The sequence below is a fragment of the Cynocephalus volans genome, chromosome 2 (genome assembly GCF_027409185.1).
Source record: "Cynocephalus volans isolate mCynVol1 chromosome 2, mCynVol1.pri, whole genome shotgun sequence".
In the NCBI taxonomy this organism is placed as follows: domain Eukaryota; kingdom Metazoa; phylum Chordata; class Mammalia; order Dermoptera; family Cynocephalidae; genus Cynocephalus; species Cynocephalus volans.
Genome location: NC_084461.1, coordinates 202,340,699 through 202,368,476, shown reverse-complemented (window position 1 = coordinate 202,368,476; position 27,778 = coordinate 202,340,699). Strand labels below are relative to the sequence as shown.

General features: G+C 35.0%; 1 protein-coding gene across 1 annotated transcript in view; it reads left to right on the top strand.

Moving 5' to 3' along the window:
* The window catches only part of TTC28 (tetratricopeptide repeat domain 28), a 703,516-nt gene that overhangs the window by 331,677 nt on the left and 344,061 nt on the right, over positions 1 to 27,778 (top strand). The window contains exons 3-5 of the mRNA XM_063085699.1: positions 18,286 to 18,433; positions 25,954 to 26,226; positions 27,197 to 27,327. Coding sequence (XP_062941769.1) covers positions 18,286 to 18,433; positions 25,954 to 26,226; positions 27,197 to 27,327 — 552 coding nt within the window. The remainder of the gene's footprint in view (positions 1 to 18,285; positions 18,434 to 25,953; positions 26,227 to 27,196; positions 27,328 to 27,778) is intronic.

Below are 27,778 nucleotides of genomic sequence, written 5' to 3'. Positions count from 1 at the left end.
TATTGTTAGTAATTGTACCTTTGTTTATAGATGTAGGTATCCACTCTTTACTTCGTGCCTTATTATTCATGGTAGTTATGTTCTATGAAGTTGCTGCGAATGCTGAATTAGCAAATACTGAACCATTGCTCCTAGGGGAAATACAGGGTTAGGTTCCTATGAGCCTCTTGTCACATTTTTGTCAACTGATCAATACATAATCTTGTTTTATATGCACTTCTGTTTAAAGATATCCGATTTAATATGTATTGTTAATTCATTAACATTGAACTCATTGTCAAAAGCACTATCATTCATGCCTGAACGAAACTTACCTAACACATGTTATTTTCTCTGTAAGGCATATCACAGCCTTATTGTGCTTAAGAACACTAGACAGCACTTCAGCTATTAGGCTTGGGGGGCATTTTAAGCAGTGAAATCACCAACGAAAAGGACTCCTGTTTTTGATATGAGAGCTGAAACAAGAAGGCAGAGTGTCAATTTGTTTGACCTGGGCTGAGAGCATGTGGGTCAGATTTTCTGCATTTGATTTGGGAGTTACAAATAAATTTTAGTAACTAGGCAAATTCACAAATATAGGATCTGTGAGTAATGAGATCAACTGTACATATTTCTATCCTTTATTTAGTAATTTCATAATTTAATTTTTGGGCTTTACTTTAAAGAATACACGTTTATATAAATACTATATTTGTCTAAGTAACTCTTTTTCCACAGAGGTTTTTGTTGTTTTATACAAAGCACATTTTATTTTTATGTATTATTTTACTTTCACAATAGTGTTTGCAATGTGTATGTGTGCATGTGTGTGTTTACACATGCTTTTCATTGAGATGCCCAAAGCAGCATTTTACTCCTAAAAACACTTTTAATTTGATTGATTGATTGATTGATTGATTGATTGATTGGCTGGCTGGCTGGTACTGGGCTACGAATGAACCCCTTGACCTTGGTGTCATCAGAACTGTGCTCTTCCAAGTGGGCTAACCGGCCAGCCCCTCACCTTTAATTTTTAAAAAAAAATTATGTACAGGCCTCACAACCCTGGACTGATCTTTATAGATTTATCCCTTGACTTTATTGGGTTTGTAGTTTGACCCAGTTTGGAGAAATTGGCAAATGGGCTAAATGTTAGTAACAAAAATCAGACTTGAAAAATAAAAAGTTAAAACACATGTGCAAAGAAATCAGTTCATAAAGTTTTTAGCAGACACTTGGATCTTGCTGTCATACAACTGTCAATGCTTTCTTCTGATAATATGTGCAAGTAAAAGGTATCTGTCTTTTGTTTTTAGTCTCTCATTCCAACATGCATTCTCATCTCAATGGACTCAATGAAAATACCAAGTTAACATGCCAATGCATGTTAAAATATACATAACATAGAAGTCACCATTTTAACCACTTTTATGTGTATAATTCAGTAGAATTATATATTATCTTTTCACAATTATCTATTTCCCAAACCTTTCCAGTCAAATTGACTTTGTGTGTGTGTGTGTTTGTGTGTATAGTTCTATAAATTTTAACATGTATATATAGATTCATTCAATCACCACTAGAATTAAAATACAGAATAGTTCCATCACCCCAAAGCTTCCTCATACTGCCTGTTTGTAGTTAGCCTTCCCCCACCTTTAAACCCTAGCAACCACTGATTGCTATACTTTTCCCTTTTCCAAATTGTCCCATAAACAGAATCATATAGTATGTAGCCTTTTGAGACTGGCATCTTTCACTCAGTGCAAGTTTGTTCCTTTTTGTTGCTGAGTACTATTCCATTATATAAATGTTTTACAGTGTTTATCCATTTACCTGTTGAAGAACATTTGGATTGTTTCCAGTTTGGGGAAATTATGAATAGAGCCACTGTAAACATTCATGTGCAGGTTTTGTATTAACATAAGTTGTTAATTCTGTAAGATAAATACATAGGAATAGGATTGGTGGATCACATGGTAAGTCTATATTTTACTTTGTAAGAAACTGTCAAACTGTTTTCTAGAAATTTGCATTTCACCAGCAATGTATAAGAGTTCTATTTGCTCTGTGTCCTCCTCACCAGCACTTGGTATTGTCATTGTTTTGTATTTGCTTGTTTATTTGCCTGCTCTTCTAATAGGTATGTAATGGTATACCATTGTGGTTTAATTTGTATTTCCTTAATGGCTAATGATGTTGATCATCTTTTCATGTGTTTATTTGCCGTCTGAATATCCTGTCTATTGAAGTGTCTGTTCAGATTTATTGCCCATTTTTTTTTGGTTTCTTTGTTTTCTAATCATTAAGTTTTCATAGTTCTTTGTATGTAATGGATATGTATCCTCTTTCAAGTATGTGATTTGCAAATATTTTCTTCTAGTATGTAGCTTTTCATTCTCTTAACAATGAAAACAACAACTTTTCAATCTCTTTACTCCTTTTTCATAGAGTAAAAGCTTTTAATTTCGAGGAAGTAAAATTTATCAAATTTCCTTTATGGATTATATTTTCAGTACCATATTTTTTGGTTTATTATTTTTTTTAATGTTGTGGAATTCACATAACATAAAATTAACCATTTTAAAGCGAAAAATTCAGTGGCAGTTAGTACATTGACAATGTTGTGCAACCACCAGCTCTGTCTAGATCCAAAATATTTTTATCACCTCAAAACTCCACACCCATTGAGCAGTTACTGTCCATTCTCCCCCCTCTGCATACCCCCTGGCAATCACTAATTCTCCTGCTGTATCTATGGATATACCTATGCTGGATATTTTATAAAATTGGAGTAATAAACATGTGACCTTTTGTGTCTGGTTTCTTTCACTTAGCATAATGTTTTTGAGTTTTATGCACATGGTAGCGTGTATCAGTACTTAAATTCTTTCTTATGGATGAATAATACTTCATTGTATTTATACACCACATTTTTATTTTTATATACCACATGTTTATTCTTTCATTCATTAATGGACATTTGGATTGTTTCCACCATTTGGCTATTGTGAATAGTGCTGCTATGAACACGCATGAAAACATATTTGAGTCCCTGTTTTCAGTTCTTTTGGGGATATACTTGGGAGTGGAATTGCTGGATCATATAGTAAGTCTGTGTTTAACTTTTTGAGGAACTGCCAAACTGTTTTGCACATTTTACGTTCCCACAGTAATGTATGAGGGTTTTAATTTCTCCACATCCTTGCCAATACTTTTCATTTGCTGCTTTAAAAAACAAATAATTTTAAAAATTATGGTCTTCCTAGTGGGTGTAAAATGGTATCTCCTGTGGTTTTGACTTGCATTTCCCTAATGACTAATAATATTGAACATCTTCTCATGTGCTTGTTGGCCGTTTGTATATCCTCTTTGGAGAAATGTCTATTCAAATTCTTTGCCCATTTTTTAATTTGGTTGTTTGCATTTTTGTTGTTGAGTTGTTAGAGTTCTTTATATATTCTGGACACTAAAGCCTTATCAAATGTGTGATTTGCAAATATTTTCTTGCATTCTGTGGATTGTCTTACTTTCTTTATAGTATCCTTTGATGCACAAAAGTTTTGAATTTTGATGAAGTCCAATTTATGTATTTTTTTCTCTGTGACAGTACTTTTGGTGTTATATCTATAAATCCATTGCTGAATCCAAAGTCATAAAGATTTATTTACCCCTGTGCAGTTTAAAACTATCCTGTTCTCTTCTAGCCTCCATTCTTTTTGGTGAGAAATGCTGTTAATCTTATCAAGGATTTATTATACGTGACAAGTTTCTTCTCTCTTACAGCTTTCAAGATTCTTTCTTTGTTAGGTTTTGTCAGTTTGATTATTATGTGTCTTGTGGATCTTTTGCATTTATCCTTCTTGGAGTTTGTTAAGCTTATTGGATGTATGGATTCATGTCTTTTAGCAAATTTGGGAAGTTTTGGGCCATTATTCTTCAGGTATTCTTCTGTCCCATTTCTCTCTCTGCTTTCCTTCTTGAATTCCCATTATGCACATGCTGGTACTCATTATTTTGTTCAAGGGGTCTTTTAGGCTCTTTAATTTTCTATATTCTTTTTTCCTTCTGCTCCTCAAGCTGGCTAATTTTAATTTTAAGTTTGCTGATTCTTTCGTATGCCTGCTCAAATCTGTTACAGAAACCCTCTTGTGAGTTTTTCATTTCAGTTATTGTACTTTTCACCTCCACAATTTCTTTTTGGTTTCTTTTTATAATTTATCTCTCCATAGTGATATTCTCTGTTTCTTTATACATTGTTCTCCTGGCTCTTTCACTCTTTGTCCGTGGTTTCTTTTAGCTCTTTGAGCGTATTTAACACAATTGATTTTAAGTCTTGTGTAATAAGTCCAATATGTGTGCTTCTTCAGGGACAGTTTCTGTTCATTTCTTTTGTGAACGGGCCATATTTGTGTCTTTGTGTGCTTTCTAATACAGCCATGCATCACTTAATGACAGGGATGCATTCTAAGAAATGCATAGTTAGGCGATTTCATTGTTGTGCAAACGTAGAGTGTACTTACTAAAACCTAGATGGTATAGCCTACTACACACCTAGGCTGTATAGGAAAGCCTATTGCTCCTATGTGAGTAATGCATTTCTTCACAACATTATGATGGCTAAAATGTCACTAGAAGATAGGACTTTTTCAGCTCCATTATAATATTATGGGACCACCATTGTATATGCAGTCTGTCATTTACCAAGAGATCATTATGCAGTGCATGACTGTACTTTTGTTGAAAACTAAACATTTAAATATTATATAGAAACTTAAAAAGTATATTCTTCCCCTTCATGGTTGTTTATTGTTTGCTTTTTGCTTTGATTTGTTTTGGTTTTTTCACTTGCTGTGGGCTGTAGCTGTTTGTTGGTTTGATAGAAAATTCCTTGAATAGCAGGAGGAGAGAGAGAAAGAGAAAGAAAGAAAATAGAGAAAGTGTGGGATGGGAAGAAGATTAAAAGAAAAAGAAAACCTTTCCAAATCTGTGTAGATTGGCTCTCTGCCGCGAGCTCCTTCAGTGCTTAGCCAGGCCATTTCAGCTCTGCCTTAACCTTCACTTCCTGCTTGCACTGAGCCTAGAGTTTAGCGAGAGATGAAATTTTAGGGTCTTCTCCGGCCTTTTATGAGTATGTGTATGCCTTTCTAAGTTCCCTAGTATACATGGGTGCTTTTGAATGCTTTAACTTTCAAAGAAATTCCTTCTCTTTGAATTTCCTTCCAAGGTTTTAGTGCTCTATTGTATGCCTCACCTGCAGTCTGTTGCCCCAGGTGGCTGGGGATTTTTTGTAATACAGTGTTTTTGAGGAATGACTGCCTCTTCTGAGGAGTTCTGAATTAGGTAAAATAAAGACAAACACCTTGCATCAGTCATTCAGGTAGTCCTCAGACTGATTAGATCAGACAAACATAATTATTTGAGAATAAGTTCTGCTCTGCTTCCTCCAGAGCCAGAGACCTGGTTCCCTCAATGAGAATGTAGGCTGCCAGGTTCAAGACTATTACCAAGCCAGGGAAGAGGATGGGGCAAGGCTAAATTAAAATGTCACAAATATTTCCTATTATTTTGAAGTTGCCTTTTTCTTGGTTTGGAATTTGTTTTGCTGGTGTAAACCTGTGATTGTGTTCCAAAATTCTGACAAAGTTGATCCTGACAGCTTTTCTCAAGTTTTTGATGTTGTTTTGGAAGGACAGGCCCTTGGAGATACCTACTCCACCATTTTTTGCTCTGATTCCTCCTTGGTGTCATATTTAAGAATTTTTAATCTAAGCCTAGGCTACTAACATTTTCTTCCAAAGTTTTATAGTCTTACTTTTTCACATTTGGGTCTGTGGACCAGTTTGAGTTAATTCTTGTATAAGATGCAAAATATGGGTTAAGGTTCATTTTTATGTATATAATATCCACTTATTCCAGCACCATTTGTTGAAAAGAATAGTTTCCTTTTTAAAAAAATTAATTCCTTTTCCACCTTTGTAAAAAAATCAATTATATTTGTGGGGGTCTGTTCCTGGACTGTTGATATGTGTCTACCCCTTTACCAATATTATACTGTGTTGATTACTGGAATTTTATAGTAAGTTTTAAGATTGGGTTCTATGAAGTTTCCAACTTTTTCAAAATTGCTTTGGCTATTTTAGTTCCTTTGCTTTATACAAATGTTTAGACTCAGCTGCCTATATATATAAAAAACCTTGTTTGATATTCATTGGAATTGTGTTAAATCTATTTGTGTTAGTTCAATTTGGCAACAGTTTACACCATAACTATATTTAGTCTTTCAGTTGATGAACGTACTATATTTCTCCATTTATATAAGTCTTCATTGATTTGTGAGCATTTTGTAGTTTGCAGCATACACATCCTACACATATTTTGTTAGATTTACATCTAAATATTTTATCTTTTAGAGCTTTTGTTTTTAAGAGTTCAGTTTCCAGTTCCTTGCCAGTATGAAATATGATTGTTTTTGTGTTAACCTTGTATTCATTGACCTTGCTAAATTCATTTATTTGTTCTAAGGGATTTTTTGCAGACTCCTTGGGATTTTCTATGTAGATACTCATATTGGCTGTGAATAGGAATAGTTTTATTTAAATTTATTTTTTAAAATTTTGCATCTATTTATTTATTTAGACTTACTGTACTGCCACCTTTCTCGCTAGTATTTCTCTTGTGTCTAAAGAACTTCCTTTAGCATTTCTTTTGGAACAGGTCTACTGGTGATATATTCTCTTAGTTTTTCTTCGTTTGACAATGTCTTTATTTCATCATCATTCCTGAAGGACATTTTCACTGGATACAGAATTCTGCGTTGACAGTTCTTTTCTTTCAAGAATTTAAAAATGTTTTTTCGTTGCTTCTTTTTGGCCTCAGGGGTTTTTGATAAGAAATCTGCAGTCATTTCAATTGTTGTTCCCCTATATGTAATGTGGCCTTTTCTCTGGCTGCTCTTAAGATATTTTTATTTGCCTTTATTTTTACTAGTTTTATTATCCTTTATCTGGACATGGATTTCTTTGGGTCTATTCTGTTTGGGGTTTGCTGAGCCTCTTGAATCTGTAGGTTTCATTGTATGTAGGAAATTTTCAGATATTATTTATTCAAATTTTTTTTCCTCCTTTACCCTCCTCATCTCCTGTTGGGACTCCAACGACCTTTTGTTATTGTCCCACATATTCCTGAGACTGTGTTCATTTTTGTTTTAAATTATTTTTTCTCTGTTATTCAGATTGGGTAATTTGTATGAATCTATCTTGAAATTCACTGCTTCTTTTCTCTTCCATCTCTATGTTGCTATTGAGCCTATCCAGTAAATATTTTATTTCAGTTATTGTATTTTTATGTTTTAAATTTTTTTTGGTTTTTCTCTATATCTTTTTTTCCCCTGAGTGTTTCTCTCTTTCTATTTGTTGTAAGTTTGTTTGCTCTTACTTATTGGAGCATGTTCACAATAGGTACTTTAAAACCTGTGTAATAATTTTAACTTCAGTGTCATCTTGGAGTTGGTATCTGTTGATTGTCTTATTTCCTTGTGAGTTGAAGTTTTCCTGGCTCTTTATAGGCTAAGTAATTTTGGTTTATATCCTGGATGTTTTGATACTATTTTGTGACTCTCTGTATCGTATTTATATTTCAAGAAGAATGTAGTAGTTATTGGTTTTTTGTTTGTTTTAACAAGCAATTTACCTGGTTAAGTTCAAGCTACACATTCCAATCTACATTTTTATACTTTAGTTCCAATGTCTGTTAAGTCTTCAGAGCCTTTATAGTTCTACTAGGACCTGTCCTTCATATCCACCACCCAGTGGTCAGTTCGAGAACTGGGTCATGGTTTATTTTATAGTTTAGTTCTCAAAGCCTTTTGTATTCTGTTTAGGGTCAGACTCATACACTACTTTATGGGATTGCTCTCATGAACTCCCTCCTATATCTAATCTCCCTGGTACTTTCCAGCTTTCTGGCTGCATTGCTCCCCCCATCCCCCCATTATCTGGCCAAAGCTAGGACTTTAGTTTCTCTGTGCTGCCATGCATATCCTGTAGTTATGTCTATATGAGGCATCAAGCAGTGAGAAGGCAGAGAGAGAGAGAAAAAAGCATTGGAACACATCCTGCTCTTTTGGGACCACAGTCCTGTGGTCAGAGAGAAGAGTCCCCATCCTCAGAATTTTAGATGCCCACCCAGTAGCCACTGCTATTGCCACCCCTTGCCACTGCTGGCTTGCTTGGGGTGTGGGCTGGGAGAGAATGACAAGAAGATTTTAAAATCAGAAGATTTTCTCCACTCTTTGTGAACTTTTGGAGTCCTCTCTCTTTCTTTTTGGATCGGGAGAGGGCTTTTCTTAGACTGCTGTCTGTTTGTACCCAATGTATATGTCCTAATTTTGAGCTGCCTTTGAATTCAAGCTAGGCATTACCAGATGGGAAAGAAAAACCAAAACAGAACAGGAAACCCATTGCTGGTTTGGTACAATTTTGAATTCTGGTCTCTTTCCTTGATTCACCTGCTACCATTTACTCTCAAGAGTCCTCAGAGAGCCGTTCCACAATGTCTTTCCAGGGTATAGTTGTATTCAGTGGAAAATATTGGGTGGAATGTGTTTACTCCATCTTGTTTAGAACTGGAACCTCTTCTCTTTTGAAAAGATATAGTGTGTTGTATTTTTGTAATAGTAAGTATTGAGAGGCAGTCATTTTTCTTTTTCTTCTTTTTCATTTTGATATGTGGCCCCTTAACACATATATGCCAACGTGGAAAGATTATATAACATGGGAAGGGGAAAGAGGTAGATTGGAAAGTTTATTGTTTAGAAAAACATGTGTGAAATATTTATGTAAGTGTTTTTTAGACATACATTTTTGCCTTTCAGCCCTGTTCTTAACCACTTACTCATGTCGCTCTGTTTATGTCCCTCTCCCAAATATGTTTTTTTTTCCTGGAGACTCTTACTGGTAGGTACCAATAGAAGCAATTGACAAAGGTATTAGTTGTCAGTGGCTTAGGCAGTATTTCTCAAACTCTGCTTTCCCAGACATCTAAAGTCAGAAGAGAGGGACTATTTCAAAGTTTGGGACTATAGGAGGAGTGGAGATGGGCATTTCTTTATATTTTCTCTTTTTAATAATCGTGAGAACTCTTCATTTTCTTCTCTAATTTTTTATGTAAAAATATTTCTTTATAGATTATTACAGATGTGTCACTATGGCAGGGTTGTTGATAGTGGGAGTGGTTGTACATGTGTGGGACAGGGGGTATATGGAAACTGCTTTCTGCTCAATTTTGCTGTGAATCTAAAACTGCTCAAAAAATAAAGTTTATTAGTTAAGAAAATTCTCTCCTAAAAACTTCCAATAATTTTGATATTTCAGGAGATGTGTCATGTTATTTTGTGGCTTTGCCCTTCTTCCTGGTATAATGCTATGGACTACCATTTGGATAATAATTTGAAGAGAAAAAGCAAGAATTGATAGCAAGAAAGATCAAAGAAGTGGCTCATTAATGGTGAAATTTCATCTGCCTGAGGAAGCCTTATGCAGAGATCCTATATCCCAATATATAGCTGTTTATAGTAATAATTTCTTATAGACTGCTTTCTGGAAGGAGTGGATTCCCATTAATTCAGCATGGTTTGGGTATAACTACATTATGATAGGTGAGAGGCCATGTGTTTTTATTCTCAATAGTGAGAATTCAGGCTACTTTTATTTCCACATGGTTGGCTTCAGTGTTTTTCCTAATTCACCATTCTCTCTGTGCACCACTATTTTTTTTCCACTTTGCTTCCGGTCTTACCACATTTGCCAGGACCAGGCTGTGTGTGTGTGAAAGCACACATTCAGTGTGTTCTGGGGTAGAGAGAGGATTGGTAGAGAGGATTGGTAGAGAGGATTGGTAGAGAGGATTGGAAATCATGCTGAAGCCAGATGATTTCTTGGAGAATATTCAGGAAATTTCCTGGTTTTCTCGTTGGCATGACATTACACACTTCCTATGCCACACCCATAGAATGAAGGCACAAGATATGGAAAGTTCAGAACCATTGCTCTTGAGGACTTCAAGCTTCTCTCATTGTTTATTTTTAAAGCTAAGAAGAGAAACTCCAGGTGATGGTGCACACATTTTATAATCTGACATAAACTGTAACTTTGGAATCCCCCCAGTGCTAGAAAATGACACCTACTTATTTAATTCCTGGTTGGCATTTCATCTTTTCTTTAACTTCTTGTCAAATTTCTAATTCCTTTTTAAAATATGATTTTCTAATAAATTTGTCATCTTAATAATACTTCTTATGCAATTAGTTTAAAATTAATTTTGGGAAAAGAAATAGCTGGTATGATATGAAACAATCAGAATTGAGAGCAGATTTCCTTTAGAAATTGATTCTAAATGCATCAAAAGCTAATGTTGGAGAGAAAAACATTTCACAGCTGCAGATTTGGCTAGAACATTTTGTTTTGACCACTTGGGCCTCTGACGCTGGGTTCCAAACTAAATAATGATGTTTTCTAAAATATAGCCCAATCTCTTGCATGTGCTTTAAGCATGCAACAAGACAGACTAGTAAAAAATAGAAGTATAGTTTTCTGGAGAGGCAGGAATGATTACTCCCAGCTGAGCAGGTAGTACACATTGCCACTTGAAAAAAACGTTCTTTGCTGATTCTCGAGGTTTTTTATTTTATTTTTAATATAAAGTGTCAGCAAATGGAAGCAAGAGAAAATTTACTTAAAAATATCAAAAGATAAAAGAAGCATAGCAAATTGTATCTCAGGTAAAAATCCATTTTAGCCAGCAAACAAACAAGCATTGGCTGAGAAGCTTGATGATGGCTCCTTTTGTTTCTCTTTGATTTAAAGCCTCATGCCTGTAATCTAATTATCATTGAACTGAGTTGCAAGTACAGTGGCCTGTTTTGTTCAATAATAATACATTTATATGAAAGGTTAATGAAATGAATTTCCCCCCCATCCAATTCATTAAAAATTGTTCTACAATCAATAGTTGCTAATGGAATAGAGATTAAATATTCATTGTCATAAATTTTCTGTGTCATTTCTGATTTTCCTTCATTTCTGCCTCTATAGGTTGAATTTTGCAAGTACAAGAATTCCCAGACAAAAAGCCAATTCAGAAGTTTATTGCACATTATTAATTCTTTTATCAAAGAGCTGGTATGGGATAGTGGAAAGAGAGAGTATGGTAGCAGGTTTGTCTTACTTTGTAGCTGTATGATATAGGGAAAGTTTTATATCCATGTCTTTTGAGCAATGGTCATCAGAAGAATTTCTTGCAGGGTATTGTGAGGGTTAGTGATAAACTATGGAAAATACCCAGCACAGTGTCTGGCACAGAGTAGCTGTGTAAATGGTAACTTAGAAAAAGTTTGGGAAGGTAAAACACCTGTATATATGCAGTAAAACTTAGGACAATTTATAATGGCAGGACTGATTGGACAATATTGGGTCCTTTTAAATTCTAAAATAGATGTCAGGCTTGGGCCTCAGAAAACCCTATAATAATTTTAATAATCAGTGTACCAGGATAAAATCTCTGAAAGGAAGGAGTGTTTCATGTTCCTACAGATACATTTTTAGTGTTCCGTTTTCTGCCACATCTTTTTTTTTTTCCACCCAGGCCAAAAGGACCTTATTTAACCTGCATTTAATGTTTGTTCCAAGTAATGAACTTATTAGATAACTGAAGCCCAATCAACTGCCAAAGTTTAAAGATTAAAAAAACCTTTTGATTGAAAAGTTTCCCTCAAATACATTAGCTACTTTATAGGCTTTTGAAACAGAAGATCCCAAACATAAGTTAACTACTTCCTCAATATTCAAGGTAATCATTATCATCATCAGTTTCTATGCTGTGCCTAATTTTTGTCAGCTCCTCACCCACTTTACAAAAGGTGACTCAATGTGTGAACTGGTGAAGCAGATAAGCCACCTGATTAAATAGCAAATGCCAAATTGAGAGTAACATTTATTAGTGAGAGATTCACTTCTGTTCAATATTTTAAAAAGTGCCTATTTTGTGTTTTCTATTTCATATCACTTAGCAACCATCATTACAACCCTTTGAGGTTGTTATCATCCCCTCTGTAAGTGGAAATGGAACATGAAGTTTGGTGTTGAGTGACTTGGCCAGGAATACACAGCTAAAAAGTAACTAGGACAGGATTTCAATATCAGCCTTATGAGTCCTTTCTTTTCTACCACAGTTGTCTTGAAACCTAGCTTTGGTTCAGAGGTTTTGTATTAGTTATTACATTTGTTTTTTATCTCTCCTCCCTTTCACTTTCTCCCAATTTAGATTTGTGTTCTGAGGTTTATTGTTAGAGGAAGATCAAATTCTAGAACTGCACTGTCCAACACAGTAGCTCCTAGCCACTTGTAGCTATTTAAATTTTGTAATTAAAGTGAAATAAAATTTATAATTTAGTTTTAGTCATACTTGGCACATTTCAAGTGCTTAGTGGCCACATGTGGCTGGCTAGAGGCTACTGTTATTACATAGTTCAGAGAATATTTCCATCATTGTAGTAAGTTGTATGGCACAGTGCTGTTCTGGATAATTTCTTCCTTGTACTAAATTAAACACATACATAGCAAACGTAGTTTGCTTGTGTATATCCATGCAGGTGTCTATTTGTGGCAAGACTGTGAAAACTTATTGAATATGTGAATCCTGCACCTTCATTTTTATGTGTACATGAAGTGATATAATGTATAATGTGTAAAATATAACTTTTTTAGTTGGTATGTGTATATATTTACATTTCGCTCATATGATATATATCTGTTTTAAGTAATATAAGCAATCTTTTATTTATCCTTGTAATACATTCCTGAAAAAGTATACTCATGTGAAAATCAATTATGTAAAACATCAAATATATAAATATCAAACAAAAGACTGACATGTTCAGTGAGTGGGGAGTGTGAATTCTCTGACAACTAAAAAATAAAATCTCAAATCATGTCTTTCCTTTTAGAATAATTTTTTACATATTCTCTAATTTTCTCCTTTTTTTCTCACAACTGAACATAGTTGTTTTGTATACATACAGTGATATTAAAGATTTTCTGGTGTTGGCACCCTGTAATCATTTTCATTTTTGACCCAGTTGTGTTGAATTATAAATCAATGCTGCTGATTTTTAAAAAGTAGAATCAGCATTTCTATTTTCTCCATTTCTACTCACTTTAAAAATAAAATAATAAGGAAAAGTTCAGTAAAAAGTCATGCAATTTATAAACATTGTTGAACAAAGATGGTGCTAATGTGGAAAGTACATGTTGACCATGTTATAATTATTGATAATTATTCTTCAGAAGATATAAAAAAGTTCAAATTCAAACTGTGAAAGACAGATTAGGAGTTTTAAAATATAACATTTTGAAGTATAGATTAAATCAAAATCAAAGGCAGTTTATTTGCAAATGCTTAAACTAAATAATAGATATTCATTGTGTATATGAGTTTACACTCTTATTCTATATATCATTTCATATTACATATATTTGTTATATATTTTATGTTATAAATATACACATGAACCTGTGAGCATAATAGTTTATCTCATCACTTGTTTGAGCCAAGGGAGAGTAGGGTGTTAGGTTGTACAATTCAGTGACATTTTGGAATTGTGAACCAGGAATGGAGTAAAGACTTGAGGCCCTTCTTTGCCTCCAGGGATACTTGCTGGGTGAATAGTTTACTATTTCACATGTTTAGTCTTTTAGTTTTTGTTTTAACTCTCTGGTCCACTTAGTAAAAATCAAATGCTAATAATACTAACAATTTTAACAACAGGGCATAAATACTTCAGTCATTAGTCACATTTTTGTTACTGCTGGAACTATTACAGCATTAATTACTATTAGTTAGCATTTACTGCAGCTAGCAGTCAATTTATTTATAGCTTTTTATATTCTTCCCCTCTAGACTGTAAGCATCTTGAGGGTGCAAGTCCTGTTTTTGTTTCTTTGTGTTATGTGTCATGGTGCCTGGCACTGTAGATTTTTAGGGAATGTTAATTAAAGGAAGGAAGGAATGAAAACTTAATGATTGTAATCCAGCTTTCTTTATATTATTTATGAGGCAATTTAGTAGTATGCATAGAATAATCACTGTGGATTCTTTGTGGTGAACAACAAAAAAATAAGTGAATGACTTTGTAACACTTGAAAATCTAGGTAACCTACATTTAGTCCAGTGTATTAACTAGCTCCCTGAAGTGTCTCTTCTTTCTGACTACAGCTTCAGCTTAAACCTATTGTTCACAGAGTATAGGTCTTCTTAATATTTAATCCATGTTGCCCTTCCTTCTACATCTGCTGCATAATCAGTGACCAGAATGTGGTGTATGGGTGGTGGGTGTGTAAAACAAGGGTATATATGATCTGAAGTTGACTGGGCATCAAGTATTCAGCATTGCTGCATACTGATGTCTGAGGTAGGGTGTGGGAGGCTGATGGCCAGCCTCAACCCACCACGTCCTCTTAGCAGGTTCTTGACTCCACCACAGGAAAGAATTCAAGAGCAGAATCACAGTAGAAAGTGAGAATGGGTTTAATGTAACAGATAAGCAATACAGGTTTTCACAGAGAAAGTGAGGCCTAGCTCCAAAGACTGAGCAGGGCCTGCACCAAGTTTAATACAAAAGTAAGAAATACACACTTAAAGTTCAGAACAGAGTGCAGGCTGGCTCAAGAGAGTAAGCAGCCACTTGCTGAAAGTAAGTTTGATACAAAAGAAAGCATACACACCTCAGCCAGTGAAGTGCAGGTTGGTCCCAGGAAGGTGAGCAACAACCCCGCTTTCTGCTGGGATTTGGCTTTTACAGTTTCACTATGTAATGAATATTCAGCTAAGAGGGTGGCTCCCAGTTATGCAACATGATCATGCACATGCTTAGTTGGTCTCTTCTTGGAGCATGTTCATTGGTCAAATTCTATCACATGCACCAGGCACATTCAGGAATAGTCTGTGCTCTTTAGCACCCCTAGTGGAAGGTCATTCAGCTACCAAGCTTATAAAACTCTTCTCTACTGAACATGCCCAGCCACTAGATTTGCATAAGCCAGCCCCTTTTGGTCTCATTTTCCCTATGTTAGTGCCCAAAATAGGTCTAACTAGTAACAGTAACATTCCTCTAGGGGAGGGCCTAGAGGAAGGGCCTGAAACCTTGGGGAATGGCTTGAAACCCAGAGGTGTGTCCTATAACCTGAGCCCAGGGAGACGGAGCACCTCCTATTTCAATAGGCCTCCACTTCCCTTGGCTTGCTACACATACACTGCCTGTGCTTGATCTTAAGTGATTAAAATTTGTCCGTCTCCCAGATGAAGCAGCTTGCTGTGAAACCTGTAATGGTAAGAGAAACGTTAGCAGCAGGAACAAGTAAGCGGAGAAACAGGCTATTGCAGGTCACATCAATTTTCTTGAAGCTATAATAAACAGTTGTGAATCTCAGCACATTTTGAACTTTGCTTTGGAGGAGGCTGGCAGAGATCCTGTGGGTGGCTACTATCTCTCCCAAAACTTGATAATTCCAATTTCTTTTAGTCAGGTGGTGTAGATTTTGTTTGGGAACCTTACAGCAGTGAGAGGTCTCAGTTATATAGTTACCTACTTGCTAACAGTCTTTTACGGAGCAAGGGGAAGAGTGAATGAAGCAGTGATAGGAATTGAATAATATATTGAATACTAAAATATTTAAAATATTTATTGGACATTCCTTGTATTGTTAGTCTGTAATTATGTGTTCTTATTAAAATTCTTTTCTCATTAACTAACAATGAATAGATTTTATTGAGTACTTACTCTGTGCCAGGTACTATACCAAATTCTCTTTATTCTGTCACAATAACCCACAGTCTGGGTTTTATCATCATTAGCTTGAACTCCATAGTGGCATATCTCTCACAAGAGTATAGACAACTAATTTTTATTTAACAGCTATTTGTACATGCAATAAATATTGCATGGAAAAAAAGTGGGCAAGCTCCACTCTATGAGTTTGGAGCAGGGGTTTATCAGAGCTTGACTTACAATGCTATCTTGATAAGGATACAACCCTAAGCTTTTGACTGATAAAATCTTATAAAGTTGGATGGGCATTCAGGAAGGGCATAAGGGAGGGCCAAGAAAGACCTTTGAGGCTTCTCTCCTATACCTCTTCTAAAAATCTTCCCCTGAAGAGAGGAAGCCAAGATTGTGGGAGGCATGGTTCAGCCTTACCTTTTCTCATCTAATTTCTGAGTACCCTAAGAAAACATAATGTGCATAATCTTCTTGAGCTGCTGTGTGAACTTGAGACTGTAGCTTGCCTTTAACATGAACTTTGCCTTCTTCCTAAGAAGTAGATAAATCATACTTTTCAATGATTTTACTTAGCAGACAGGGAAACGAGTTGCTCTCTCAGTGAAGTAATTAATGACAAAGTTTTGCTTTAAATATGCAAGAAGTTATCAAAATTCATTGAGGCTAATTTAAGATTTTTGTGTTTCTTACAACACATACCTGAAATCAATAACTACAGACATTTAGACATTTTTTTGTCTTCCTCCATAAATAATAATTACAGTTTACAAGTATTTGGCATATTTATTTATATACATATATTATATAAATAAACATATGAGGGGTCTTCAAAAAGTTCATGGAAAGATTCGTATTATCTTTTAATTCCATTTTCCCCATGAACTTCTAAAAGTACTCTCATACATATTTTTTAATATATATAATATAGCATTTCTAGACTTATGTAATAAGCTAGCTAGTTTTAGTTGGAATGTACTGTATATTATCTCTTTGATTATAGAAACCACCTAAAATGTGAAATGAAAAGGGTAACGAAAAGTGTCTGTAAACACATTAAAGATTAAAACAGTGGCTGAGTCCAGTGAGAGGAAGTGATCTTATGAATTAGTGATGAAAGTGCATTTGCAGGTTATTGTCTTACTGGGGTCTGAGTTTTAACAGCTGCTGGTCATTTAAACTATAATAGAAACCTGAATAGCCCATAATAATTTGCGTATTCATTCTGTTTATGGATTGTTTCTTAATAGAAACACTGAATAGTGTTGCCTATCTTAAATTACTTCAAAGAGTCATTATAAAAATGAAATAAGATAAGGTAAGTAAATATATTTTGTAAACATGAAAGGTGCTCCTTCTCGCTCTTTGCGTATGCATGTGTAGTATAAAACTATAAAATCATGTATTAAGTTTATTGAGTAGTAGTTTTAAGAGATAGTCCACATTATAATTTCTAAGAATATTGGACTGAAAAAAGCTACGTTTGTGTTATAAACAGTATCATAAGAGTCTTTAAATTGAATAGGGGGCCAAGTATTTTAGAAGCAGATGTTATATAAGCAATGCAAGCATTAATAGTGTGTCATTTTAATATATTATTTAAGTAGGTACAAGTTCCTTTGCTGGTTACATAGTAGTAACGTATTGTCCTTTTACTTGGTTTTGCTCTGTGTACTTGAAAACAAACTGCACTTCCTTAAAATATTCTAAAATTTAAATATTTAAATTCTAAATTTAAATATTTTATTAATTCTATGGTCCCTTCTGCAGTTAGCTGGAAGGAGGAATGTTTTCCTTTAATCACAGATGATAATACTAGTTTTGAAATTAATCCAATTAATGAATACAAAGAACAACAATCTTTTTTTGTTTCTAAGCAGAGTACACATATTTTAGATAACTGCTTTTAAATATTGTGTTTGAAACACCACATTTAAAGTATGTAGCCATGTTATATTACTCATTTTAAAAATAATCTTAACAGTAATCACACTTCTAATTATATAAGGGGGAAAATATAAAATAAGTGGAATTTGAGTATCTCTCATTTATCTTGCACTGTACTGGATACTTTGGTGAGATATAAAGAAATCTCCAAATCCCTGTCCTTGAGGAGCTTATGGAATTAAAAGTGGGATAACAAATGTTTTTTAAATCATCAAAAAATAGTAAAAGCAATATATGAATAAATGTCAAAGAATGTGATAAAATTACTAAGTGTCCTAGAAGTGAACAGAGTAAAAGTTTTAAATATAAGTTGCCTTAAAGTATGCTTACATTTTATGATGTTAGAGGAAATCAATTCATTTTGAAGAAATCAGTAAATATTGTGAACTGTTTACCAGGTTTTTGAATGAAGGACATCTCAATCTTAGTTCTGCCTATCTGTTGTTCTTGTAGAGAATCACCATAAGCCCTGTTGGAGCACAATGTAATAAGTAAAACATGCTTTATCTTTCTTCTATTTCCAGGCATACTTCCGACAGGGTGTTGCCCTCCAGTACCTTGGACGTCATGCCGATGCCCTGGCAGCCTTTGCATCTGGACTGGCTCAAGACCCCAAGAGTCTCCAGCTTCTGGTGGGGATGGTAGAGGCCGCCATGAAATCTCCCATGAGAGGTAATATGATACAAGTACTTGGTCTGACAGTAATGAAAAGTAGAGCATTTCTAGCCTTCCAAGACTTTAGGCTCAGGTACAGAGAATTGCTAAGATGATATATTTTAGAAAAAGGAAGATCAAGAATCACTGTCAGTAACTGACATTAATGAGGTGGAATAGTGTGGTGGAAAGGCCACTGACCTGGAAGTTTATGGACCTAGATTATATTCTTAAATTTTTCATTAACTAATCGTATGACCTTAAGTATACAAATTGGTTTCTCTGGATTTTAGGGTTATTTAAATAATCTCTATTTTTTTTGTAGTTCTGAGATTCTATAATTTTAACTACAACACCTCTAGTAGTAAATAGATTTGCGGGGAAATAATCAAATAAGAGAAGACATTAGATTTTCTTATATTTAATAAAACGAAATATGTATCTAACTGTGTTTAACATTTTTCAGAGGTGCATGAAAAGGTTATGTTGTAAATGTACAAATAAATGTTAAAATAAAAAAATTTATTCTTTTTTTCTTTTAATTTATCAATTTACAATGTAGTTGATTTTCATGTCCCTTTACCAAAAGATTATGTTGAATTAAAAGGAGATAGAAACAAATTAGGCACTCATTTACATTTATACTCCCTGTTCTTACTTCTATCTTATAACAAAAGTATTCTGGAAAAACAAGAGAAGGGATTGAAAATAGTACTGTGGAAGTTGGAGGAGTTCTAAGGGCCAAAACAGATTGCCTTCATTTTGAAGAACATTGATTTTTGAGGAACAAGCTTTTGGGAAAATTTGACTGAAAGTGTAGAACAGTTGTTATCACTGGAGAGTGATGGAGACACTAAGGCAGATTCATGGCAAATGGTAGATAGCTAATAATGTTTCATATTAATTAGGTTATGTCAAGCAGACCTCTGTTTTTGACTCTGAAATGATATGTTTTTGAATTTTTCATATGGGAGGATGGCCCTAAAATTTTTGATGGAAGTACCATTTGACATTTTATCTAGTTTTGAAAATGTTTGCAGCATTAGATAGTTTTAGTATACTGGCTAGTATTGTATTTGTCTCAAAGTACATGCTAAATAAAAGTCTGATGAACTAAATAGCACTTATGTGGTCTCTGGATAATTCATAGCTGTAAAAAATATTTTCCTGAAAGAGATTTCATGTTATAGAAAAAAAAGTGGTAAGAAAACTTCTCTTCATGTGATTGTATAATCCCTACAAAGCTGAGTCTTTGCTGCAGGAATCTAATGGCTTCTCCCACTAGGGAACCTGCTGTTAATAAACTCTGATTTAGAGCAGATGTGCTTTGGCCCTCCAGGGCTTGGGGGTGGGGGTGAGGAAGGTAGGGGTGGGGCGGGAGGTGGAGAATGGACACGAACAACAGTAAAATCAACCTGTCTCTCTTTTCCATTTTTCTGCTATTTTCTTCTTCTCTCTCTACACCCCTGCACAAGGAATTTACATGGAACATTTTTTATTTAGTTCATGAAGATATCGCCTCTTCATTCTGAGGTGTTTCTGCTGTTGCTTTAGAATATGGAGTGAGTGTGTTGAGATCAGCAGGCTCCTACTTACAATTTTGCCTTTGAAGCAATTTCTGTAGCTATATGTAAGGAAATCTTCCCTTCACAGTGAAAAATAACTCAGAGCTACTGTCACTATTAGGGTTTTCTATGCCATGTTCTTTCCCATCTTATAGTGAGTGACCTAAGGCTGATCATGGAGAAAGCTGCTTTTTACAGGTGCCTGGAGTGCTTCAGTACGTCTTCTCTTCTGTTAGGGCAATTTAACTTATCTAGTTTATTTTTAGCATTGCCGTTACCACTGTATTTTACCACTGTCTCTATTCCAGGTGGGCTTCTCTTATCAACATTTTATAAAGAGTGTTGCTTTGCACAGTGTTGTTCTTTGCTTCATCCCACATCTTAATGACCTCTCTTTTTGTCATATGGTTGTAATTCACAAAATCTGTCATTTTGCAGCCCATTTTTTACCCACTGTTTATTTTAGTCTACTGTAACTTTCTAAGCTTCTGCCCATTATTGAATAGCTGTGTAGTCTGTGTTACTTTACATATAGGTCTGATCTCTTGAGTCAATTGTTTTTGTTTCGTAATTCTTAAATGCAATGGAGAAAACGCCCTAGTCCAGGTGCTTCTATAAGCAAAGAAAACTCCTATGACCTGCACAGCATTCCTGTGGTTTGATCTTTTTAGAAGGTTCAAGGTTTCATTTTTTCTTAAGGCAGGGCCAATCTACATCAATGTACCCTTGTTCCTGTATAAATACATTATATTTATCGATGTTGAAACTCATTTGATTTTTTATTATTGTTGCCTATATTTCTAACTGAATTAAATCTGTTTTGCATTAATTTCATAGTTTCGCTTGTGCTCACAAACCAGGCATCAGTTAAACCATTTCTACTCTGGATATATTTACATTATTATAAATATATTTTCCTTAAATCATTAATGAAAATATAAAAATGAGTATAAATATAAATTGATACTCTCTTTTATATGATTTCTCAATTTATCCTTTTACTATTTTCCATTTCTTCTTTTTAGATAGTCTTTCAGCAATTTCAATTCATTGTGTCTTATAAATGTTTAAGTAAAATTGGATGTTGTAGCATATTCTGACTGCCAACCAAGGACTTAATAACATAATTAAAAAGTGAGATTGCATTTACCTTTTCTTTTTTCCTCTGAAGACACCAGGGCTGCTCCTTGCTGAGGGTTCTCTTGTGTGTATTTTCTCTCCTATCATTAATTTGGTAATCTAAAGACTGTTACATTTATGGGCTGTCACCTGTTGTGGTTTTTCTGTCAGCTCCAGGGGATTCAGGGAAGCTGACCTTATGAAGTGCTGATGGAAAATGGCTGTTTAATGTATAAACATTTCTCACAGGGTCAAGTTGGCTCGCCTTTTCTTTGCCTAATTGTCCACCCTCGGTGAACTCTTTTCCTTTGATTCTCTTTTAGGTGGTAGTCACCTTCAAAGGGGGTCTGCTTCTAAAATGTTATATTAAAAACTTAGGTTCTTTTCCCCAAAAGATTGGAATCTAATTCCAGCACTGCCATTTTCTAGTCCGTTGACTGAGCAAGGTTGCTTGCTTTCTCCATACATAGGTCCTTATCTCTAGAGGGAAATTATAATACCCATTTCCCAATGTTGTTTTGGGAGTCAAACACCAGAATGTAAAGGCAGGCCCCTGTAAGTATCAATACCTTCTCCTCTGTAGTGTGATGCCCTTCTTCTCACAAGGAGTGAAAATAGCAGCAATATTAATCATGCTCTTGTGTTTACGGCAGGCATATTTTTGTGGATATGGAATGAGCTCTTCACAGTACACAAGGTCCTCTTTATGAGCACTCACTGGAGAAGTTTCTCTTGGGCCTTTGTATGAGAGACATTGCTTCTCTTTCATTCTTATCTCCAGATACTCCCTACTAAAGCTATCTGCAGTTCCTGGAAAATACTGTGGTTTCTTCATATCTCCAATTTCTATTAAGATATCATTTCCTCTGGAAGCCTTCCCAAAGCTACCCTCGTAGAGTTACCACCTTTCTCCTTTGGGATTCCATAGCATATTTTACCAATTGTAAGAACTCTGTATTGAAAGTCGTGTCATTGTTTTATATATTACTAAGAAAGAAGAAAACATTGATGATTAAATGATGACATGATCCTTTCTTATCACTTAACTTTTTATTTTATATATACTGAAAGCTCTTTGAGGACTATTTAGATATAGAAGTGACAAACCATTCAGCGGCACCATCGAGTTTAGAGATATTAAATCTGAAATTCAGAGATGTTAATATGTGAATAAATGTGCATCTCAGAACTGATGAAATACAGTATATATCTTAGCTGAGTGTGAAATATATTTTAGCTGAGTGTGATTGTTGTTAGCCTGTACTACATTCCTACAAGCTCTTCAAGTGTTAGGACATGTGACTTTGTTCATTTGAATTTCGTAAAGCCTTTACATTTAGAAAACACATAACAGTTGATACTCAGTGTTGCAAAGGGCCTTTATATTTATATGGAGTTGGTTTGACATTGGCTATTTCATGTATTATGCATACATTCTAGGAAGAAAAACATCATAATAGTGCTGCCAAACTGTCCCACCTAGCATGATAAAGTCACAGAATTAGCCCCTTTTCTAATAGCCTAAGTTCACTTTAGAATAGGAATTAGAATAATAGAGTTGGAAAGAATCTTAGAGATCATGTATACATTAAAAAAATCCTATCTTACCACTTTTATTCAACAGAAGCTCATGTACAGCTGTTAACTAGAGCTTCTGATTAGTGGGTGCAGACCAATGAGAAATAATTACAGCCCAAAACAGAAATTTGACATTAAATTAAAAAAAAAAAATTTACATACAGTGAAATGGATATTTTTTGTATATATCTGCACACAGGTTTAGATGCACATATATATGTACATAGACACATACATATACCTATATGTGTGTATTTGCACATATGGACATATATGTATGAGTGGTCTTCAAGAAGTTCATGGGATGACTCATTATATTTCAATTCCATTTTTTTTCTGAACTTTTTGAAGTACCCTCACATATATACACAAATTTGTACAAACATACATGTATAGATTTGTATAACCATCACCACGATTACAATGTGTACATTTGACAAAATGAGGAGACTGAGACTATGTGGTTTTGAAATATAGGTCTTTTTATCTGTGGCTCATTGTTTTCTTCATGATTCCACATCAGCTTTTGTCCCTGCAAATATTCTTTGGTCAATTCAAGCTGGCCTGTTTAGCTTTCCCTGACATTCCATGTACCTATCTTCTCTTGTCAGCTTTATTTAGGACATGAAATACCTTTCACTCTCAGAAAAAAAGCAAAGACTTGTCTAAGTCCTCCCCTTTCTTCAGTAAATCAAATTTTGCTTCCATGAAGCTTTCTGATTGCCCTTGATAGTCACTCCCTTTTCCAAACTCTTATAACATGTGTTGTATATTAGCTTTATATTTATCTTTGCATTATAATTTATCTTTTAATGCATTTATATTCTCTTTTCTATATACTGCAAGTGGAAATTTGATTTTACTTCTCATCTCTTTAATTTCATTTTTATTCAGTGAAAATTTGCACAATTGAAGATTTCTGTTTCTTTTGAGAACCTTCCAGATATTTGCTTCAGCCCTCTTACTGTGGCAACATTCTTTCTTCTTTCTACTATTGTTGTGTAATTAGAGTCTCAGTTAGATGGCTCTTTTTCTAACTTAGCCATGGTTACTATGGGGAAAAAACATCACCAACTGAAGCATAGTATCTTTGCTGACCATCGCCAATTTTGGGCTGCCAGTGTCTGAACACTCTTCCTGTGTTTTGGGAATTCCCCATCTTATACTTCTGCCTCCTGCCTTCTACTATAAAAGCTGAAAACGTCAGATTCTAATTCTCCATCTTCCTTTGCAGCTGGAACCCCACCTTTGAATCAGGACCTAAAGGTTGAGAGAAGAAAGGGTAGCACAGAATTTGTTCTGGTGGTGGTGGGTGGCAATGGCAACAGTGACATCCATTTCCAAGGGAGGCATTCAGTGGTGGTAGGGAAAGCATTGCAAGCTGTGGCCCCCTGTGTTTAGTTGCAATGGTTATGCTGCTTTCATCAGGCAGCTTTTTGTGGCATGAATTTGACTATGGGTATGGAGGCCTGGTTTTCCATCCTTCCCAGTAGTCACTCAGTGAATTTCTTTTCTACTTAAAAGCAGCCATGATTGGTTTCTGTTACTAGCAACTAAGAATCTTGCCTGGTATGATGTCATAGAGTCTGGACTTAGAGCCATGCAGTGGGTTCTTGTCTTGGCTCTGTCCCAAGCTGTCTGACCTTGGGTGGATCACTTAAATACTCAGATTCTTTGTTTCTAAAATGAGGTATCTTCAAAGTCTTTTTAGCTCTAAAATTCTATTGTTTTTGTTTCTGCTCATTGGCCAGTGAGATGCTGATGTCATCCATCATTGGTTGCCAAACCCTTCAGTGAGCACCACCAAGATTCTGCTCACAGTATTTTACTGTGGTATTATTCTTTTCTATTCTAGCAATTCCTGGATTCTTGTGCCTGTATTCAACCTATTGGTTAGCTAATGTTCACTGGTACTATGAACTGCTTGCATCTTGACAGGTGTAAAAATGTTCTTTGTTTTCTGTTTAGTGATCTGATTGAAGGGAAAAAAATGCTTTAGGCACCAATAGGTTTCAAGATTTCCCTGGAAATGTTGATTCAGGTGAGAGCTCCTTAGTGGAGAGTTGAGATTCTAAGTCATAAATTGTAAAAATTAGGTTTTAATGCAGTACTGTTGACTATGAGTTTCAAGATTTAGAGACCAGCCCTTTTATAGTTTTTAACATGTACATAGGTAGAACAACTAACATGAAATAGTTTTTCAGAAAAGCTAACAATAAATATGTTTTAAGTGCCATCTCGTATGACTATAGTAAATAGCTCCGCAATTGTCTTTAAAGAAAAAAAAAGGGAGAAAGGGGAGGAGGAGCTTGGAGGTATTTACAAACTTCGCTTCAAAAGGAAAGACTCTCCTGTGGCTTACTGACCCCTAATCTATGTCCTATCCAAATACCACATGAAAATAAAATGAGATTAATGTTAATTTTGTCTTCTATCTTATCTTAGTAAACTCAGATGATTTCTTTATGGTTTTATTTGTGATTGCAAGAAAAACTGATCATTTAAAAAAAATTATTTGTGCACACTGGTGTTGGAAGCAGCAGTGGACATTGGGTTACCAGTGAGAATGGCAGGTATTTTGTTGGAAGAGCTTCCTTTATCACATCTTCTAGGGAAAAATATGGACAGAGGTTATTAATCAATTACTGTTAAATTTAGGTTTAAGAAACGTTTATTGAATGCCAGACATGTTAGGGACTTTCATGTATGAGGCAATGGTGAGTTTTTTATTGAGTGTCCATGCTGTGCCAATTGCTATGGAGTTATAATAAATTATTAAATGGTCCTACAGTGGTCCTCAGATTTAGTTGGGAAAATACTTTAAAAATTAACACATGTGGAACAATTCTAAAATACTTAATGGTCAAACTACATAACTGCAAATATGCAGCACAAGTTTGGATACAATGATTAATGTGGGCTGCAGGACCTCTGGATACTGTGCAGTAGTGGTGGGACTTAAAGGATGTGGCAGGACAGAGGAGGGGAAACATTCAGGGAAAGTGGTGCATCGTGATTAAAGAAAGACCAAAAGAAAGGATGAGTGCAACGTATGCATACAAGTGTGAGGAGAAGGAAAGTATTGGACTGAAGTTAGTCTTACTAAATATATAGGATATGTGGACAGTTAGGTAGGTACTAGATTAAAGATTGATGAGTTTATACTTGAAATAGGCTGTAAAAAAGGTTTGATAAACATTTGTTTCTACAACATATTAGAAAAGATTGTTTTGTGTATCATCCTATGTTTTCCTGTTTTCTTTTGTTTTTCTTCAGACTCCCTCGAGCCCACTTATCAGCAGCTTCAGAAAATGAAACTGGACAAGAGTCCCTTTGTGGTCGTGTCTGTGGTTGGGCAAGAACTCCTGACGGCTGGCCATCATGGGGCCTCTGTGGTTGTCTTAGAAGCTGCTCTGAAGATTGGCACCTGCAGCCTCAAACTAAGAGGTTCTGTTTTCTCTGCCCTGAGCAGTGCTTACTGGTCTCTTGGAAACACAGAGAAGAGCACTGGATACATGCAGCAGGACTTGGATGTAGCCAAGACCTTAGGTAGAATTATGCTTCTCTCCTTTATTTCAGTGCAGAAAGTAAATAAACAAAATCGATTAACCTGATATGAATGGGAGTAACATATGCAATGAAAAGTGAGTGTGTCTCCAGAACATTCTCTGTTTTAGAGTACTCAGGTCTTCACTGCTTTTCATATAACAAGGCATCATGTCTCCCAAAAGACCAAGAGATGTGGATTTATATACTCATTGCCCTCCTCAGAAATTTGTGTTCACAAATGTAATAAACCAAATGATAGTTTTGGTGGCTGAATCTTTCCTCTTAATTTTAATTTTTGCTTCTATTAGAATGCATCATCATTTTGTTGGAGGAAATATTATAGTGCAGTGGGTAAGAGTGTATACTTTGGAGCCAGATTACTGGGTTTAGAATCCTGGCTCTGCCACTTACTAGCTATGTGACTTCAGGCAAGTTTCCTAAACTCTGTATGCTCAGTTTCCTCATTTGCAGAATGAGTATGGCTTATAATTATGGTTGTCATTACAGTGATTATCCAAGGACTTACAGTATTGCAGTAAGAGAAAGGATATGGTGAATCTACTTCAAAATACATCTAAAGAAGCAATATATTATAGTAGGTGTGGAGTCAAATTACTGAACTAATAAGCTAATGGCTGTTCAGAGTCCAAGGTCATTAGCAGAGCAATGAGGAGACTCAAATAGCAGCTGGTTCATGTCAAGGTCTTTAACCTCTCATTTCCAGGACACCTAAATCCCCGACTGCAGTTGTATGTTATAACAATAATAACAGTTGTCCAGAGATTTAAGTTCCAGGACCATAACTCCCAACATAGGGTCTTGTGGAAGAAGCAAATGCTTTTTTAAAAGAAGGTAAGTGAAATATTAGTTAGTAAATCTTTGGTTCTTAAATTAAGGTGACTATTATGTATTATAAAAAATGCTATAACTTAGAGACATTTTATCTTTTTTTTTTTTTAATCCAATTCAGGTGACCAGACAGGAGAATGCCGAGCTCACGGGAATCTGGGCTCCGCATTCTTCTCCAAAGGAAATTACCGGGAGGCTCTCACTAACCACAGGCATCAATTGGTGCTTGCTATGAAACTCAAGGATCGAGAGGTAGGAAGTTTATCTGCAGACTAAAAACATTTTTGGAAACATAGAGTCTTTTTTTCTGTTCAAAAAATGTTTTAGGTATCTTATTATTTTCAGAAATTGATAATCATTTATTCTATCTTTCATCAACAATTTGGTGTTGGATATCTACCACATATAGGCCTTGGATATATAGAGATATATGAAATATATGAGATCCTGACCTCAGGATCTAACAGCTTGGTCAAATGCATCATTCTTATTCTCTTCAAATGTGCTATGGTGTAGATGTATGTAAAATTAGCAAAAAGTTGTGTCATTATGACATACTCATTAAAATGTAAGTAAACATTATGCTTTATTTGTGATCAAGTATTATTCCTGCAGTGCTTTGCATTGTTTCTTCAATGGATTTTTAACACAGCTGGTAGAAGCATATCAAGTTTGATTGGGAGACCTGAGTTGTAATGATAAA